Raw genomic sequence first — 17,615 nt, 5'->3', positions numbered from 1 at the left:
CAGCATTGACCTCGAAGCACAAACCCACCCAGAATAACAACCAAGGACTCTGGTGAAAGTGTTGTCAGATACCCAAAGGATGTTCAATCATATCACAAGGACATGTGCTCAACTATGTTCATAGCGGCATTGTTTGTCATAGCCAGAACCTAGAAACAACCTAAATGCCCCTCGACCGAGGAATGGATAAGGAAAATGTGGTATATTTACACAATGGAGTACTACACAGCTGGGAAAACGACACCTTGAAATTTGCGGGCAAAAAGATGGATCGAGAAAGCATCATATTGAATAAGGTAACCCAGATCCAGAGAGACAAATATAATATCTACTCACTCATAAGTGGCTTTTAGACATAAAGCAAAGAATAACCAGCCTACAATCCACAACCCCAGAGAACCTAGACAACAAAGAGGACCCTAAGAGAGACATGCATGGATCTAATCTACATGGGAAGTAGAAAAAGATCTTCTGAGTAAACTGGGAGTGTGGGGATCATGGGAGAGGGTAGAAGGGGGAAGGGAAGGAAAGGAGGGGGCTCAGAGAAATTATATATAATTATATATTTATTTATAAATATAAAAATATATATTTCAATAAAAACAATTGAGATATGTTACAAAGAAAGGAAGGAAGGGAGAAAGAAAGAAAGAAAAAAGAAAGAAAGAAAGAAAGAAAGAAAGAAAGAAAGAAAGAAAGAAAGAAAGAAAGAAAATAAGGAAAGAAAGAAGGAAAGAAAGTGTTGCCAGAACACAGAACCAGGAGCCCATGCTCAGCCCCAGAGCCCAGGGTGAACGTCCTTGAGTCCACCCGAGCTGTCTTCTCCCCTCCCATGGCTACACGGCTTCCTTCAGTCCAGGGCAGACTATCTATCCACTCCACCTACACAGTTCTCCTCAGTTAGAGATGCCAGGTAACTACCCTTGGTGGCCTGGGCAGGGGGTGGGGCACACTCACCAGGCCAGGCAGCACTTTGCAGAGTGTCTGTTCTACAAGTCCAAAGATCGGTGTGGGCAGCAGCCTGGATGGAGGAGACATGAAGGTGGGCATCAGGGCAGGTGGACCAGGGCCTCTGCTTTTCTCCTGTCTCTTCCTTTTGTGAGGTTGGCTGGGGCTTTAGGGACCTGTATTTAAGCCCTGGCCCTGCCTTACGTTGGTCCATCCAAGGCTTCAGCTTCCCTGGCTAGACAGCCCCACCCTATCCTATGCCACTGTGAGGATCCCTCACAAGCCTACTATGCAACCTGTGCTCTGGAAGTGTCTGACCCCAGGTTTCATCCAACAGGTGTAGGCAAGGGTCATCTGCATGGGCAGCAATGCCTGGCTTAGCATGGGGCTCAATAAACATGAATGAATGAATGAATGACAGGAAGATGGCCTGAGAATAAGTGATACTGGTTGGATTCAGGCCTGTCTGGAAGTTATGGGGGTACAGGGTCATATCTCCATAAAGCCATATTCCAAGATAGCAGCAGTTCCCTGGGCTTACCACGTCCAGTGCATCAGAACACATGCTAGAATTTAAGGAGCCCAAAGCCCCCACCCTTGGTAAAGCCTTTACAGAGGAACTGCATTCTTTGCTGGAGATAAAACTAAGCCAGCAAGATCAGGAAGCTGGGACTTGGCCTAGGATGAAGACAGTGCCAGGGAGGCAGAGGAGGAGTGGGCCAGGAGAGGGCAGTGCAGTGGTCAGAGACCACCTTCCATGTTTGTCTCATCTGTGCGTGGGAGCTTGGGCAGGCCCCTTGCCCTATGTGGGCTCTGCTCTCTCCTGGAGTGAGGCTGATCATGAGTATGGGCAGGTGAGTGGGTGCCCGCAGAAAGTGGTAACTATGAAGGTGTTTGCAGACACACACAGGAGACACTGAGGCCCTGACATGGACCAATGGATCCAGAATCACACAAGTCAGAGCCACAGCTGAGGCTCTTACATGCTGTGAGCAGAGATGATTCTTAGGGACAGGGAGCCCTGAGCGGGACCCTAGAAACAGGAGGACATCACTCTGGACTAGGTGTGTTGTGCGCTATGACTTGGTTCTCACGTCTAGGACAAACCCTGGGACTGCAGGGCAGCATGACATTCTCAGGCAGACCTGGGAGACAGGCATCCCATGATGAATGTGTACAAGCCAAAGACTCACCCTGACATCACACTGGTGTGGCCCAGGAGAGTGTTGCAGCGCTTAAGGACCAGGATGGGTGTCCCCCGTGGGCTCATACCCAGTGCCACCTTCGAGGACACATTCACCTCTGCAGCCAGCTGCAGAAGGCCCACCAGAGGACTGCAAAACTCCAAAAATGAATATGGCCTGCCTCCCAGACCTTCCCCATCTCACCACGCCCACTCCATCCTTGGATCTGGATGGCAGGGGGCCTGGTTCCCAAGCATCGGCACTCCCCTCGCCCCACCTCAGGCAGTGGAAGAGGACCCGGGAAACGCCATGGAAGCCTGAGGATCATCAATGAGGTGGGGTTCTCTGGGAGAAGGGAATAGAATGGGGCCCAAGACTAACAGAATGGGAGTCCCTTGGGGAGGAAGTAAGGTAGAGGAAATGGGGGGGTGTAGTGGATAGGGGCTCCCAGAAGCACACTCACCCAGAGCCATGCAGGCTAACCTTGGTGTGCAGGCTCAGCTGCACCCCAAACCCCGGCAGCAACTTGAGGGACACTTTGGGCAGAGTAATTTCCTCTATCTTCAGCCTGGAGAAGGGGTGGAGTGGGCTGCTTACTCCTACATATGCCACCAGGCCTGGGAGAACCTGACCAGCAGATTCCAAGAATGGTCCATGCTCAGCAGTGTAACCCTAGCATCAGAGTTGGAGGCCGGATCCTATTTGGCAGCCTGTGACATGGGGTTCTACATAGAGAACACCCTACACGGGATTTCTCATTATCCTTCCAGCTCATTCTCACTATTTCTGTCTGGAGCACTCATTCCTGACTCTCTTTAACTTAGCGTCCTCTTCCAGCTGAGTCCTCCTGGGCCTCCTGATTTCAGTCAGACATCCCCTCATCTAGGAAGTCCTCCTTCCTGGTTCTCAGCCTGCAGCTTATAGCCCTGCCATATCAGGCTTTGGCACATTCTACGGCTCCTTGAAGCAAGGACAATGTGAGACTCATTCAGTCAGGGAGGTCCACAGAGATGTGGACCTTAATAATAGTGATAGCATTTATTGAGTGCTCACTGAATACATGGTTCTATTTGGCCTGCTGCATACATATTAATGCTGTCCTAACATCATGGTATCCAATCAATGCTTCACACCCGTGCTCTGTGGCTACCTGTGACTACGGAAGTGTCATACTGCTGTGGTGGGTCAGTATCTGTGTGTGTAAAACCCGAGCATTGACAAGGTCTAGCTCAGAGTTATTCGATGAAGCTCAATGCTATCAGCCATCACCAGTCCCCTTAGTAGACGTGGGTGCTACATGAGGACCAGGCCCCCATCTCCTCTGCCATCACAAGCCCGTGCTCCTCAACTGACTGGCTGCCCTGACTCACTCCAGCCATGAGTAAGCAGTGTGGGCTGCAGTCACACAGAGTCTTCTCTATCCCTGAGTGGGCACAGCAAGAACCTTCCTTCCCTGTGGGGCTCCCACCTGCTCACCTGTGGAGGGAGTTGACACTTGTCCCGTCGCTGCACTTAGTAGACCAACTTCCCAGCAGCCCTTAGGGTCACCTAGAAACCCCTGCTGGTGACTATCCTGCTAAATGTATTAGCCACCTGCCATTTCTTTCATCCTAAAATTATCACGACACCCTGTTTATACGGCGAGGGCATTCCAATAAACAGCCCAGAGGAGAATTCTTCCCCTCCTTGGTTTTATAATCTGCCATGGTGACAAAGACAAACCAGCAAAATGTGCGGTGTGTACAGAATGTCATCGAGAGACCCTGAGGTGTAGAGGGGATGAGGAGGAGCTCAGCAGGCCCAGGGTCTTCTGAGCAGACTCCCAAAAGAGATGAGGGAAGGAGCCAGACAGACACCTGGCTTAGCCCAGAGAAATCAAGCAACCTTCCCAGGGTCACACAGCAAGTGACTACAATTGTCTCCAGCCCCTGCGTGCCAGTGGAAAGAGGCTGTCCATGTCCTGCCAGGCTCACAGTCATTATTCCCCTTCCTGCACCACCCTCACTGCCCACCAATGACCATAGCTCCTCCCAGCAGCAAGCAGGGGCAAGCCTTCCTGCAGAACCCTGCGGAGCCCTGCCGCCTCACCCCGAGAGTTCCTCCACAAGACTGAAGATGCCCCCGTAGCTCAGCAGACCGCCTCCTCCAAGCAGCCCGCCTGCGCCCAGGAGGCCCTGGTTCACAGATGTCACGGTTCCCAACACGTTTTGTAGAATAGGGCCCCCAACCAGCGAGTTCTGGATGGCTGCAGAGAGGGTGGGAAGGAGGAAGATCAATAAACTCTTCTTCCACACTGAGGACCAGGACCGAGGCCGGTACCTTTTCCTTTTAGCTGTTTCCACTAGGATTGACATGTCACTTCAAGGGGTAGGAACTCCTCCCACTGGCCCCACTTATGGTACCCAGGGAGTGCCAGGAATAAATGACCACACCCCCTGACAATCCATTCATCTGAGATAGACAAAAGGCTGAAAGGGGCAGACACTTGCCCAGTGTCAGAGCAAATGTGATGTGAGGGCCTGGAGTTAAACTCGGCTCCAGATCCCAGGGCTACCCTGCAACCGGACTGGAGACCCAGGGCTTCCCTGGAACCAGACTGGAGACCCAGGGCTTCCCTGGAACCAGACTGGAGACCCAGGGCTTCCCTGGAACCAGACTGGAGACCCAGGGCTACCCTGCAACCGGACTGGAGACCCAGGGCTTCCCTGCAACCGGACTGGAGAGTGGACCCAGGGACTGAAGGCAGTGCAGGAGCTAACCCAAGCCTTGAGGTCCACACCCTGGCTCTGTAGCTATGGGAGGGCAGGATGGAAAAGGCCCACCGTGGGTAACCCTGCATTGTCCCTGAAATGGTCACCCCAAAGACATGAGGTGGAGATATGACCCAGTCAGGCCCTTCTCCATGCCTGTCCCCAGGCCCAGGCAACTCCACACAGTCCAGTTCTCTGCTCAGAGGAAATGGCGACAGTCGCCACTGGAGGAGTTGGAGAGCAAGTCCATGTCAGAGTGTGTGCTGCTGGCTCCTCCGGGGTCCCCACAGAATATAGCAGAAAGTGCCAGCTGAGCACTGAGAGCCTCAGCTCGAATGTCTGCCTCTGATGCAGACGATTGCAGAGGGGTCCCTCCAGTCTGCCCACCTGCCCCTGACTCACCTTTGCCCAGTTCATCTTTGTCGATCCGAGCAAGTGTGCCGACTGTCTCAAGCAAGCCCAGGCTTGGAGTGGCCAGGCCCCAGAGCAGGAGCAGGGTGGACACGCCCAGCATTGTCAGCTGCACACCTGGGTTGGGGGGAAAGACTTGACCAGTTCCGTACGCCCAGCTTGTCCCCTCTTGCTCTCCATTACTGTCACTGCTGCTCTGTGGCCCTCTTTCCTTCCTGGACACCCAGGTGTGGCTTTATTCCTGCCCTATCCAGGCAGCACATAGAGCAAGCATTGCACTGCCCAGCACAGCTTCCGAGGCCTGCATTGGATCCCTTTTTGTGTGTGTGTGTGGGGGGGGGGGAATGAGGCCCAGAAATTAGAGAGAACTCAACCAAGAGCTAACCACCAACGGGACCAACATTCCAGTCTGAATCCATGTGGCTTAGAAGTTGTCATGTGAGCCGGGCGGTGGGGGTGCACACCTTTAATCCCAGCACTCGGGAGGCAGAGACAGGCAGATCTCTGCAAGTTCGAGGCCAGCCTGGTCTACAAGAGCTAGTTTCAGGACAGCCTCCAAAGCTACAGAGAAACCCTGTCTTGAAAACAAAAAACAAAACAAAACAAAAGTTGTCATGTGACACTGTAAGCCTGGCAGGGTCTAGGGTACACACTTCAGTGAGATCCTCTGTGGCTCCAGGTTGCTTCCTTGCTGGCTGCCAATCCCATGTCAGGAGTGGCTGGTCAGAGACATGCAGCACTCCGCCTCACCTATCCCTCCTCTCCACCTCTATTCTGATTGCCACTGCAATGGGAAAGGGGCTGAAGGCAGAGCAAAAATATTTGGTTGTAACTATAAATCCACAGAGCTGACTTCTCTTTAGGCACACCCCCATCTATTCCTCCCTCTGGATACCCTCAGTGGCTCCTACTACCCAAGGCTGAGTGAGGCCCAGGACTCCTCACCATTACCCACAAATCTTTGTTACCACCTTAGTTTTAAATATACTAAATCCAGCCCCACCCCAGGGCCTTTGCACATGTTATTCCAGTCGCTAGGAAGTCTCTGTAGCGATTCCTAGTCCATCCGGTTAGCCGCCTTCTGAGAGAGGCCCCTCCCCTTGCTTTGTCTCAAGAATCCTACCGATCACTGGGATATTTATTTTGAGGAAGTTCTCACAAGTTGCATTTATTCAAATGTGTCCATATCCTTGCTGGCCAACTCTGTAAGCTACAGGCAGTGGGGGGGGGGGTGGACTGTGTCTTGTGTCTCAATGTAACTGGCCTGTGCACAGGAAGGCGCCTGTCATGGGATGAGGGCAGGATCCAGTAGCTCATCACTCACTAAGCTGCGGGCTCTAGTACAGACTGAGTTAACCCAGAACAGGAACCTTCTCCCTGGCACAAAGGTGTCCTCGGCACCATGTGACCCAACAACAAACTTGACTGTACACCTTGTTTACTAAGACGTGGTCCTGAGTGGCCTTGTCACCCTAGGGTCTCTCACAGAGGGAACACCAGGATCGTAGAAGGCCAGTCGGGTCCCACCATTTAGAGAAAGAAATTCTAGTCTGGAACTCTGTCCATGGGAAATTTGGGCCCTCGTCCATCCAGCCCTGCCATGGCCTTATACAGCAAGGACCCCAGACCTGTAAGTTGGGAGGTTCCCTCCTGCTGCCCTCCAGGTGCTCCCAGGCCCCTCTTCCCTCTGAGAGAGATTCATTCTATACCCATTATTCAGATGGAACAGCAAGAGTCACTGGGTCTGAGGAGGGGATTAGAATGGGCCAGGCCACCTGAGGCCACCTTACCAGCCTGTTCCTCCTGCTCTGCAGGCGGGTTTCCAGCCTCCTGTCAACTCCTCCACACTTGAGCCCAGGGGCAGCCCTTATATATCCACAGCCGCTCGGGGACACAAAGGGGACACAGCCGCCAGAAACCCGTCAATATGTCATGTCAGGAGCAAATTGCGGTTTTCCCCGAGGGCCTGAACTAAGCCTTCCTTCTGTAGAGAAAGCCAGGGGCTGGGGTCAGCGCCCAGGGGCAGGAAGAAATGCATAGAAGCCACAGGGGCCAGCCCCTCTCCCCAGCTAGGGTGAGCGGGGCTCTGGCAGTCCCATAGAGTTCTCTTTTAGTCCCTAACAGTCACCCCAATGGCACAGGGTCCACCTCGCCTCCCTTGCCCACCTTTTAAAATGGCCTGGAGGGAAGGAAGCTGCTTAAACTACTGGACCCTCTTGACCTGTAATCCAACCGCAGGCCTAGCATGGAGAAATTCAGGCCTTGGGAAGGGGACTGGGGCTACTTGGGGAAGGGTCACCAACTTCAGCCACCCCCAAGGCTTGGGGTGTCCAGGACTCCAGAGCACTCAGTTTCAGGAAAATGGTGCAGAGACATTCAGTTAGTCAGTCAGTCAGTCAGTCCTTCTACAGCAGGTCCATTGTGGGGTGCCTACTGTTTACCTAATGTGGGGTATCCCTATGAACAGAAAAAGCAGCCTTGATCCCCAGGGCTGCCACACCCTTTAGCATTTCAGCAGTCATGAATTAAAAATGACAGAGGTTGATAAAATTAATCTTCATAGTATGATTTACTTAACCACGCACAGATAGCCAGCATGTTCCCATTTAATGTGTTCTCAGAGCACTGGGATGAGCGGCTTTTCCTTCTTTTTAAGCAATGGCAGTCTGTGGGCACAAAGTTCTGAAGGGAACACACACACATACCAGTCAACAACCACGGGCAGAAATAAAACTTTGGTGGGCCATGATTTGGAGGGGACACTAGGGGGCTTAGTTCTGCAGGGGTCTGTCCCAGCATTACCTCCTCCAAGAGGTCTTCTGGAACTCTATACTGAGTGAGGCACCACCTCTGAGCCCAGCTCTGTCCCCTGGACCTTCCTGAGAGCTTGTGACAGCCCAGGTGACCACCATGTGTCTGTGGTGTCTCCTTGAGGGCCCTCCAGGAAGAGGAGCAAGAGCAATAGCACTAACCTGACTGCTCACAGCAATGCTAAAGCCGGGAGCCACCTTCTTCCTGATGCAGGCCTGGTCCATTTCTCCACCACAGCTCTCTGAACAGCAAGCATCTTGAAATATGGAACCCAAGCAGAAAGGGGCCGTGGGTTTCAAGTATGTAGCTTGTTGAACTTTTAAACTGGATGCTTCCAAAGTCCCCTGGTGGCCCTCCAAATCACAGCCCACCAAAGCTGACCACTGTCCTGACACAGTGGCTGGGGATAGCATACAATGGTGTCTGTGTCCTGTGAGCTCCCTCCTACTGATGCTCCATGTCCACATAACTGCTTCACGTGGTCATGTGAGGAACAGTGTTTCTCCATCAGGGGCTACTCCACACACGGATGCTCCATGGTTCGGTTGCTTTTGCCATCTTCCATCTAGAAGCATTGGGGCCTTCTGGCCATTGGCTATTATGAATGAAGCGACAATGTACATTTTTGTCACATCTTTTTGTGGACATGTATTTACAGTTTCCATTTCTTGGGTGAACAGTAAGGAGCAGAGTCTACAAGTCTACTCGCAAGTGGTGGAAGCAGGGACCACTTGGCATGACCGTACCAGCTAGGCCTCTCCTGAGTGGTTATGCTAAGTGGGCCCTCACTTCCAGCCAGGCGTATGGGTGCCACCAGTACTGCCGCTCCATGCCCACCAGCACCAGGTAGCCGCAATGCATTGAAGACGCTCTGGAGGAGGAAGAAGGAGCGGCACCCCCCTCGTCTATTCAGCATTGACTGTGCACACAGCCTCTGCATGGGTAACTGCGTCTGGTGCCATCCTGGTCCAGGGACCTTCATTCTATATCATCTCCTACTCCCCCAGGAGCCCAGGGCAGGCCGAAGGGAAGCAGCTGGCCCAAGGCCATCACAATGCAGCCTCAGCCTCCAAGTTATTGGCCACTCGATGAACTACATAGCCAACAGAGGATGTGAGGGTCCGGGCAGCCTCGGAGAAGGACGCAGGCACTATTGCCTTGTCGGGCCCTCATTCACCATGTCACAATAATTGCTGTGAATATGAGGCCAACCTAGTCTGTCTAGAGAGACCTTGTCTCAAAAACAAACAAACAAACAAAAATCCTGGGAGGAAACAACAGCAACACACCTGACCTCTCTCACTCCACGCTGACCCTGCTCACCTGCCTGGCTCAGCCTCTTGGAAGGCAAGAATGCTGCTGGTTCCTTGCTTGCTTTCTCTCTTTTTCCTCCAGGTCTACATCCCCCTCCCAAGGTCTCCATCCCTACTTGCAGCCCAGGCATCCCCCACCACCTCATGTAGGACCAAGGAGTGGATTCTGTCGGTGGAGGAGACTCATGAAAATGCTATCTTGCTATCTCGGGGTCCTACTTTTCACAGACCCCACCCAGCAGACTAAGGGCAGAGGGCTGTAGCCTGCGTGTTTAAGAAGGTGGTATGCAGGCCTGGTGGTGGGTATAGGAACTATGGAAGGCATCAGGGCAGAGGAGGCAAAAGACACCCTCCCCACCCTGTGCAGTCCTAGGTCCTAGGCCTGGTAGAGCCATTTTCACATCTGCAATGGGCTCATCTCCTGTGATTGCTCCTACTGCAGATTGACGCCCGACAAGGGCATTGGGAAATGGGGGGAAAGGGTGCTAGAGGCTCTGATGATGGTAACATCCTGGGAGGTACCTGAGCAAACAGTGGACAGAGGGTGGAGAAGCAGGGTATGGGGGACACTGCTCTGAGGAGCATCACCGTGTCGGCTACCCTGGCGTGTCCCTGGAGATTGGTAGTCATGGATCTGCACTGAAGACCTAGCTCAGCTCCCTGCCTGCTCTGGGGCCTTGCATCTCAGCTTCTTTACATGATCTATGCAGTGCTCAGTGCTCAGAGAGGAGCGGGAAGGAGACTGGCTGAGATGCAGGCAGATGAGTTCAAGGCCAGCCTCATATACACGTGTGGGCCATCAGGGAAGCTGCCTCACTCCTCTGAGCCTCACTTTCATCTGCTGCAGTTGGCGGAGTCTTGAAAAGTGAGAGAGTCCAGGGGCAGAGGGCATCCGTTATGGAGCCAAGTGAAGGCACCAAGCTCCCTTGCCTGGTCTTGTCCTTCCCAGAGCCAATCTGAAAGGGTCTGAACACACAGCAAGCATACAGACCTTGCCCAAAGAAACAGAGACTCGGGCAGGAGCTGCCATGTGTGAGAAGCTACACTGTGCCTGGGGTCCCAGTAGACCCAGGACTTCCCTCTAACACACTGTGCCTTGGTTTCCCAGCTGCACACTAGACCTGGTAAGGTGACTATAAGTCTGTAAGCGGCCGTGAGTATGTTCCTGAACACACAGGGACAGAGAAATCTCTAACACCGTGTCAAGTGTCACCGCCCATGGATTAACTAGACATCGGGACCTGCCAGTACTGCTTCAAGGTTGCTATTGTTCCACAGCCCAGGGGATGATGGCTGATGGGATTAGGTGACGGTGAGGGACAAGGGCATGGCCCTGGCATCCGGACCTTCCTCCTCTGTGGTATGGATCTATGCCAGGTTGGAAGAGAGCCACCTGTCAGGCTCCATGGGCTTGAGGAGCACTGGTATCCTAGCCAGTCTCTGGGCAGGTGCCAGACATAGGCTCCTCGCACTCACATCTGTCCCCAACTTCTACACCAGAGCCTTGCCATATGCAGACACAGCGTTGTGACACACGTACACACCAGAGTATGGATGCACAGACGCTCAGCCACCACCCTGGTGCTCTCCAGGGCTGATCACAGGAAGAGTCCAATACACATGGCTGGGTTTGTATGAATTTTACATTCTAGCAGGTCATACTCATTTTCAGCATTGACTTAAAACATACACATTTAACTTCGCTAGGTGTAAATGTGCATGTAGATTAAAAAGAATCAATTTAAAGCTGGGCGGTGGTGGCTCATGCCTTTAATCCCAGCACTCAGGAGGCAGAGGCACACAGATTTCTGTGAGTTAGAGGCCAACCTGGTCTATAAGGGCTAGCTCCAGGATAGCTAGGACTGTAACACAGAAACCCTGTCTCAAAAAAAAAAAAAGTCAATTTAAAAACCATGAAACTAGGAATTTGTTCAATGGTAGAACACTTGCCCAGCTGTTCTGGTGAGGTCCTGGGTTCCAGCCCTAGCTGGAATATATATATTAAGAATGTGTATGTATGTGTATATGTATTTATACATACTAGGAATCCCAAGAAAAGGGCAGAGCGCAAATGGGAGGCACAGGGGCATTCTGGCCAGGTTATGTGTAAATGGAGGGGCATGTTCAGACACAGGCAAATACTGCAGACACTCAGGCCTCTCTTACACATGACCTTCTAGTGCTTATGGTGGCCCCAGATCCCAAACCTGCTATACATGGCCAGATGCTCATACACTCCGTGGTGCTCAGCCACACCCTGGCTCAGAGACACCTGCTCACTTGAGGCCTCAGAACCCCATCTGAGCTAGCACTTTTTCCTCTGTCTGAGCACTACCTACGATGCCAGTCGTATAAACTTTACAACTGCCCTGCTGGGATTGGCACTGGTACAGGTAAGGAAAAATGAGACTCTCATTGGTACCATAATTCACCCAAAACACACAGCAGAGAAAGAGGCAGGGTTGAGTCAAGCCAAAGCAGGCTAGCTGCAGAGCCCAAGTTCCAATCCCAGCCCTGTGCCCTGATGTGCCTCTATGTGCTGGTCAGGCCACTCTGAGCTTCAGCTTCCCTGTCTGGGAAATGTTGACAGTCACCTCCTCAGCCATAAGGACTAAAGGAGGTCACATGGAGAGACTCCTTGGGCACAGGCTCCATGTGAACAGAGACATCTTCAGATTACCAAGACTTGGGGCACAGAGTTGAAGCAGGAAGACCCTAGACAGAAAGTGAGCCACTCCGGGCTTCCACCATCTGCTCAGTGAATAGGGTGACTCCACTTGTCTTTCCCATGGGTTCTGGATAATCGAAGGCAGGGAAAGAATGGAGAGTAACTATTAGCAGATGCTTGACACATATCTAACCCACCCGAAACCTGGGTAAGCTTTCCTTCAGATCCCAGGCTGGTTTTAGACCCTAACCCATCAAAGGGGACCAAAACAAAACAAAAACAAAAACAAAAAAACCACACATGTTTGTTGGCTACAGAAAGAGACAGAAACACTGAATTGTGTGAGAGTCTTCTTCCTGTTTATTTCCGAAGCCCACCAGGCCTCTAACTTTCTCCTGTCACAGGAAGTAACCAGTGGTGTCAGGGCCAGGCACATCTGGCTCACACTTGGGTTCCTTTGCTGGTACAGAACCATGGCAGTTGAAGGCAGTTGTCAGAGTCTTGCCATGGTCATTCCATCTTCAAGTCCAACACCAGGGCACCCTGGTGGGAGAAAAGGGCTGAGTGACGAGGGGGCTGGGAGTGATGAAAAGAGACACCCAGGCTCAGGAACAGATGGAACCAGCCGTGCCCAGGAGATGAAAAGCAACACTTTATAAGCAAAGGCCTTGTGACCAGGAAGGTACCTTTGCCCCTCTGAGCCTTCACTTTTTCAACTGTCAAATAGGAATATACCTTGTCACCTCCTAGAGTAGAGAGACAGCATGAGAGAAACGTCCACTTAACACTCAAGGCTCAAAGCCCAACATACAATGAGAAGTTTGTATTTATCGAGCGTTTACTATGGGCCTTCAGGTTCATTGTCTTAGAAAATCAGGACAGCTCTCTGAGGTTGATGTCCACATTCTCACCCCCATTTCAACCCAGAAATGGGGAGGGACATAGAGAGATTGAGGTGACAGAGCAACAGAGTGGTAAGATGGAGAATCCTTCTGTGCAGTCCTGGCTAAGGCCCTTGTTCCAGGACTGGAGAGATTACAGTGATAGCCTTCCCCTTCTCCCACTCTTCCCCTCCAGCTGGCCAGAGGCTAGCTCTTACTCATCTCCCATTGGCCAAAGTGTTCATTGGCATGGCCTCCCCCAGCCCTTCCCTCACCTCTACTATGTCCAACTCAGCCAGGTTGTAATTGATAGCCAGAAGGTCTGGGAGTGGAAGCCCAACATGGAGGACACCTGAGAAACAAACACAGGAAAACTGCTTGGCAATTAGTAAGACGCTGCCTGGAGCTGCATGGTAGGAGATAGTGTCATGATGGGTTCCTGATGTCTGCTGGCCACACAGGCAGAGAGCACCTCTCTGCCTTGCCTTTATATCACAGGCCAAAATCACATTCATGATAGGAGGTCAAGGGTCAGAGCCCAAATTATGAAATGGGCTTTTGCCTCCAAGAAGGTGCCATTAAGCCTACTTTGTCCTCAATGTTTAGCCATTGCTCATTTACTCCCAAAACTTTGAGAGATTTCACAGGTGAAAGCTCCCTTTGGTGTTGTGCATTCTGATTCTTGGAGAAGCCTCACCGTTCACCACAGGGATGTAGGCTTTCTGGAGATAATCAGTGATGAAGTCAGTTAACTTCGTCTCCTGGAAGAGAAAGACAGGGAAACCCCCCAAGGCAGCTCAGCATCCCTCCTCAGCCTGCCCTCACTGGGAAACACAAAAGAGGACATTAGAGACAGCATACAGCTTGTCTAAGCAGCCTCAGGCCTGGGGGCTAAGCCCTGCCCTGCTCCTAATCCCTGTTCGGGTGACGTGTAGGGTAATGGGTCTCTGTGCAGGAATGGGGACACTCAGGAGGAAGGAGGGGTGCATGGCCTGCACTCCTGATCTGACAGAAAACTCAGAGCTCATATTGGCCATGCGTCCACCAGCTCCTTGGGCCGATGAGTGTGAGTTATGGCCATGCCTACTCCCAGGTTCCCAGGAAGGCTCACATGTCCACACGGATAGAGGCTAATGTTCTATAGTGCTTACTTGATTGGGTGCTGTGCAGGCAGCCCTGTGGCTAGAGACTAATTGAAATTACAGCCTGGCCAATGAAGGCCAGTCAAGCCACTACCATGGTAATGCTTTTAGAATGGATAAATCCATAGCATTGTCCACATTCTATATGGGAAAGGGAACAAGGACTCAGAAGTATATGGGCCTTCACCAAGGTCAGATAGTGCCAGGAGCCCCAAAGAATGTGAGTGGCCTTGCTCTCTTTACTCTGATTCCATTGTAGGGCCCATCCTCTGTAAACTCATGCTGCATTCAGATGGCCAGGCAAAAGCAGACGGGACACTTACATTGAAGCTGCCAATTGAAGAAGACACTCGGGACAGGCTCAGTAAACTACAAAGCAGAGGGAAGGATATGGAGAAAGCATGGTCAGAGCGAGTCACTGAGAGAGGGGTCTTTAGTGTCACAGCCTCCTACAGGTGTTCTGTCTGCCACCTGCTTGCATGTGATCTGTGATGGGAGGGTGACCACCACTCATCCCCTCCCATTCTGTCCTCATGGCTCCCAGACCTCCTGAATGGCCTCTCATGAACCCTGCTCTTCCAAACTCTGGGTCCTTGATCATGTACGCAGCTCCATTTATAGCTCAGCAGGCCAGACCCAAATCCTTGAAGGACAAAAGGGAAGTCCTTCCTTTCCCCTCCCCAACATAGCTCCCAGGAGACACTAACACATACCAGCATCAGGACAGGACACTGGGCACACATCTGGATTCTGCCTGGCCATGCCCCATCTTAGCAAAATACCCTACATCTCTACAGCCAACCTCATGGGGAAACAATCCCCAGCAGAGACAGCAGCCCAGGACCAGGCCACCCATGAGCACTCCGTCTCTTGGTAACTATGATTGGTCTAGCCTTGCCCATGTGACCCAAACAAAACTCCAGGCCTTGGTGACTATGAGAACTACTAGACCAGGGCACCTTTTTCTGTTGGGGTCACCTCTCTCTGTTGGGGTACCTTTACTACCTTCTGGTGGGGAGAGGCTGCCTGAGAATTTAGGCAACAAAGAGCTCAGCAGAGAAAGGGAAGGAGGGAGCCAGAGTCTTGAGAACTTTGAGTGCTTGGATCCCAATGGCACATGAGCCAAAAGATTCCCTATCAGGCTGCAAAGCAGCTCCAGCTGGACTCTGACTGAAAGAGTCCTGACACAATTCAATTCAGATGAATTGCTGAGGCGAGCAGAGGAGCCAGTGAGTGGCTGAGTGTAAACCCTGGTGTAAGGATCCTTTCCCTGAGAGTGTAAGAACCAAGCAGGATAGTGGACATCAGGTGTGTGGCCAGTGCTTCACTAGAGGAAAGCATAGAGCTAAAGATGCCCTGGGGGAAGTAGCAATTGAGATGGGCCCTGGTTCATTTGGAAGAAATGGCAAAGGCCTATGAATGAAGGGGGATAAAGACCTAATCTAAACTCACTACGGAAGAGCAAAGTGGAAGAGTAAGGGCGGAAGGAGATTTTAGAAAGCCTCGGAGTGGCAAGCTAAGATTTAAGGTAAGACCACATAGGCAGTGCGGAGCTAGCGAGGGTTCTAAAGCAGGCTGAATGACTAGAGCATCCTGGTAGTGTGGGTTATGGTGGATGGATCTGGGGGAGTGGGGGAGAAGCTGGAGTTGAAAGCCAATGGACAAGAGCAAGAGTGGATAAGGCCAGAAGCATGTGGTGACAGTGGCATAGCGATGCAGTTGTCACCCAGTCTATGGTGGGTAATGGTGATGGTGAGATAGAAGGGAGTGAGGTGGGGAATAGAGCCGGGGCTACTACAGGGATGTCACCATGGTACCAGAGCTCCTACCTGTCCAGAGAGGTGGCCATCTGCAGCCGGTTCTCATGCACTGAGTAGTGGGTTTCCAGACCAAGGTGCTGGCATGGGGGAGGGAGCAGAGAAGGCAGTTGGTCCTCCATTGGCACCTCTGCTTCCTGTCCTGTCCTGGGACTGAACCCAGAAGCCTCTCTACACCCCTCTCCCGGGATCCTTATCTCTCCTTATCCTGGATCAGCATGAACTTTCTTAAGCACCTGACCCATGGCTAATGTCTGCACATGGTAGTAACAGATGCTTCTCAACAACACCTCCTCCCCTGCACAGCTCCTGATCGACCCTTCAAACATCTCTCAGCAAGCACTGGATGTGGGGGTTTCTTTAGTCTTCCACAGTTCTGGAGCAGGCTTTACTATCCTTGGGGGTTGAGGAGTGTTGGAGGGAGAGAGGAGACACTAAACCACCATATAGCAGGTTGTAATGCCAAAGGTGAGGTCACTCCGTCTGTGCCTTGACTCTTAACTAAAATCCAAGCATCCCTCAGCCTAGGAGCATCCAACATGAGAGTGGCTACCTACGGGCTCTACTCACAGTCTCCAGGAGGAAGAGGGATTTCGGGTGTTTGCCATGTCGCCGTGCTACAAACATCTCCAGGCTGCCGTGAAGGTGCATCAGGCTCTTTCCAGCCTTCATGGTGACCTTGGGGGCTTTGTTTATCTTGACTTTGATCAGCAAGGGCTTTGGTTTGTGGTAGGTCTTGGCCACCTGCAAAGTCCAAGGCATACTCTCAAAGCCAGCCCTTGGACTTCAGCCCAAGGGTGTCTCAGGAAGTCGCTGGTTCCTGCTGGAAGCTCAGTATGCAAAGACCCAGCTGTGCCTCTTAGGAAAAGAAAGAGGCAAAACATGACATTTTAGCTATTTCCATGATGAACGCAGGACTCACAAGATACTAGAGCTGAGCTGTCTGTGACTGAGCCCAGAGAGTGCTCTGTGGAAAGGTTGGGCTGTCTCCACATTGGGCAAAGGGCAGGCACATTGAGCGGCTGCCTCCCAAGCCAATGTCCTTTGCCTGGAGGACAAAATGAGCACGGTGGTCACAGGTAACTGGGGCACTCACCTTCGGGATGAAGCCAGCCAGTGTCCTAGTGGTGTGTGACAGCTTACCAACCTACAAATCAAAGTCAAAGTGGGCACTGTGTAAAGTTGTTATCCGATATCCACCACTCTGCTTCAGGAAGCTGGGGCCTCAGAGCCTCTTCCTTCATCTCACGTACAACTCTGCAATCAACCTGGGGAGGACCCTCCGGCCCCCAACCATTATTTACACACCCCAGCTCCCGTGGCTCCTGACCCAAGGTCAAATACTGAGAAAATGTTAAATGAAAATGCAGGAAGATGGATGGGAGCATGGCCAGGTGTGAGGGAAAGTATATAGACAGACAGGCAAACAGAAGGGGGCACAGAACACCAGATGGAATGGGGGAGGGTGGGTAGATGAGTAGATGGAAGTGGGGGGAAGGGACCAACGTGGGTGGTAACGGGTGGGATGGATGCGGAGTAGCTGAGTGGAAACCAGATGGTGCCTGGGAAGAAAACAGATGAACTGGTTGGTGAGAAGATGGATGGATGGCAGCAAGATGGGTGGTAATATGGCGTGATGGGGCAATGGAGGAGGGGGACGGATGCGCAGGTGGCTACCCGGCTGGATGAA

General features: G+C 52.1%; 2 protein-coding genes across 2 annotated transcripts in view; both read right to left on the bottom strand.

Moving 5' to 3' along the window:
- The window catches only part of Bpifb3 (BPI fold containing family B member 3), a 19,200-nt gene extending 10,156 nt beyond the window's left edge, over nucleotides 1-9,044 (bottom strand). The window contains exons 1-6 of the mRNA XM_026787290.1: nucleotides 8,894-9,044; nucleotides 5,285-5,410; nucleotides 4,221-4,377; nucleotides 2,596-2,700; nucleotides 2,142-2,282; nucleotides 958-1,021 (exon numbers count right to left, since the gene is read on the bottom strand). Coding sequence (XP_026643091.1) covers nucleotides 958-1,021; nucleotides 2,142-2,282; nucleotides 2,596-2,700; nucleotides 4,221-4,377; nucleotides 5,285-5,410; nucleotides 8,894-9,044 — 744 coding nt within the window. The remainder of the gene's footprint in view (nucleotides 1-957; nucleotides 1,022-2,141; nucleotides 2,283-2,595; nucleotides 2,701-4,220; nucleotides 4,378-5,284; nucleotides 5,411-8,893) is intronic.
- A 3,551-nt stretch (nucleotides 9,045-12,595) lies between these two features.
- Nucleotides 12,596-17,615, bottom strand: part of Bpifb6 (BPI fold containing family B member 6) — an 11,343-nt gene continuing 6,323 nt past the window's right edge. Inside the window, exons 9-15 of the mRNA XM_026787029.1 lie at nucleotides 17,022-17,072; nucleotides 16,496-16,669; nucleotides 15,938-16,005; nucleotides 14,432-14,477; nucleotides 13,664-13,727; nucleotides 13,242-13,318; nucleotides 12,596-12,628 (exon numbers count right to left, since the gene is read on the bottom strand). Coding sequence (XP_026642830.1) covers nucleotides 12,596-12,628; nucleotides 13,242-13,318; nucleotides 13,664-13,727; nucleotides 14,432-14,477; nucleotides 15,938-16,005; nucleotides 16,496-16,669; nucleotides 17,022-17,072 — 513 coding nt within the window. The remainder of the gene's footprint in view (nucleotides 12,629-13,241; nucleotides 13,319-13,663; nucleotides 13,728-14,431; nucleotides 14,478-15,937; nucleotides 16,006-16,495; nucleotides 16,670-17,021; nucleotides 17,073-17,615) is intronic.

Source organism: Microtus ochrogaster, linkage group LG8 (assembly GCF_000317375.1).
Source record: "Microtus ochrogaster isolate Prairie Vole_2 linkage group LG8, MicOch1.0, whole genome shotgun sequence".
In the NCBI taxonomy this organism is placed as follows: Eukaryota; Metazoa; Chordata; class Mammalia; order Rodentia; family Cricetidae; genus Microtus; species Microtus ochrogaster.
Note: the sequence above shows the minus strand (reverse complement) of the source record. Positions and strands in the feature narration are given on the sequence as shown.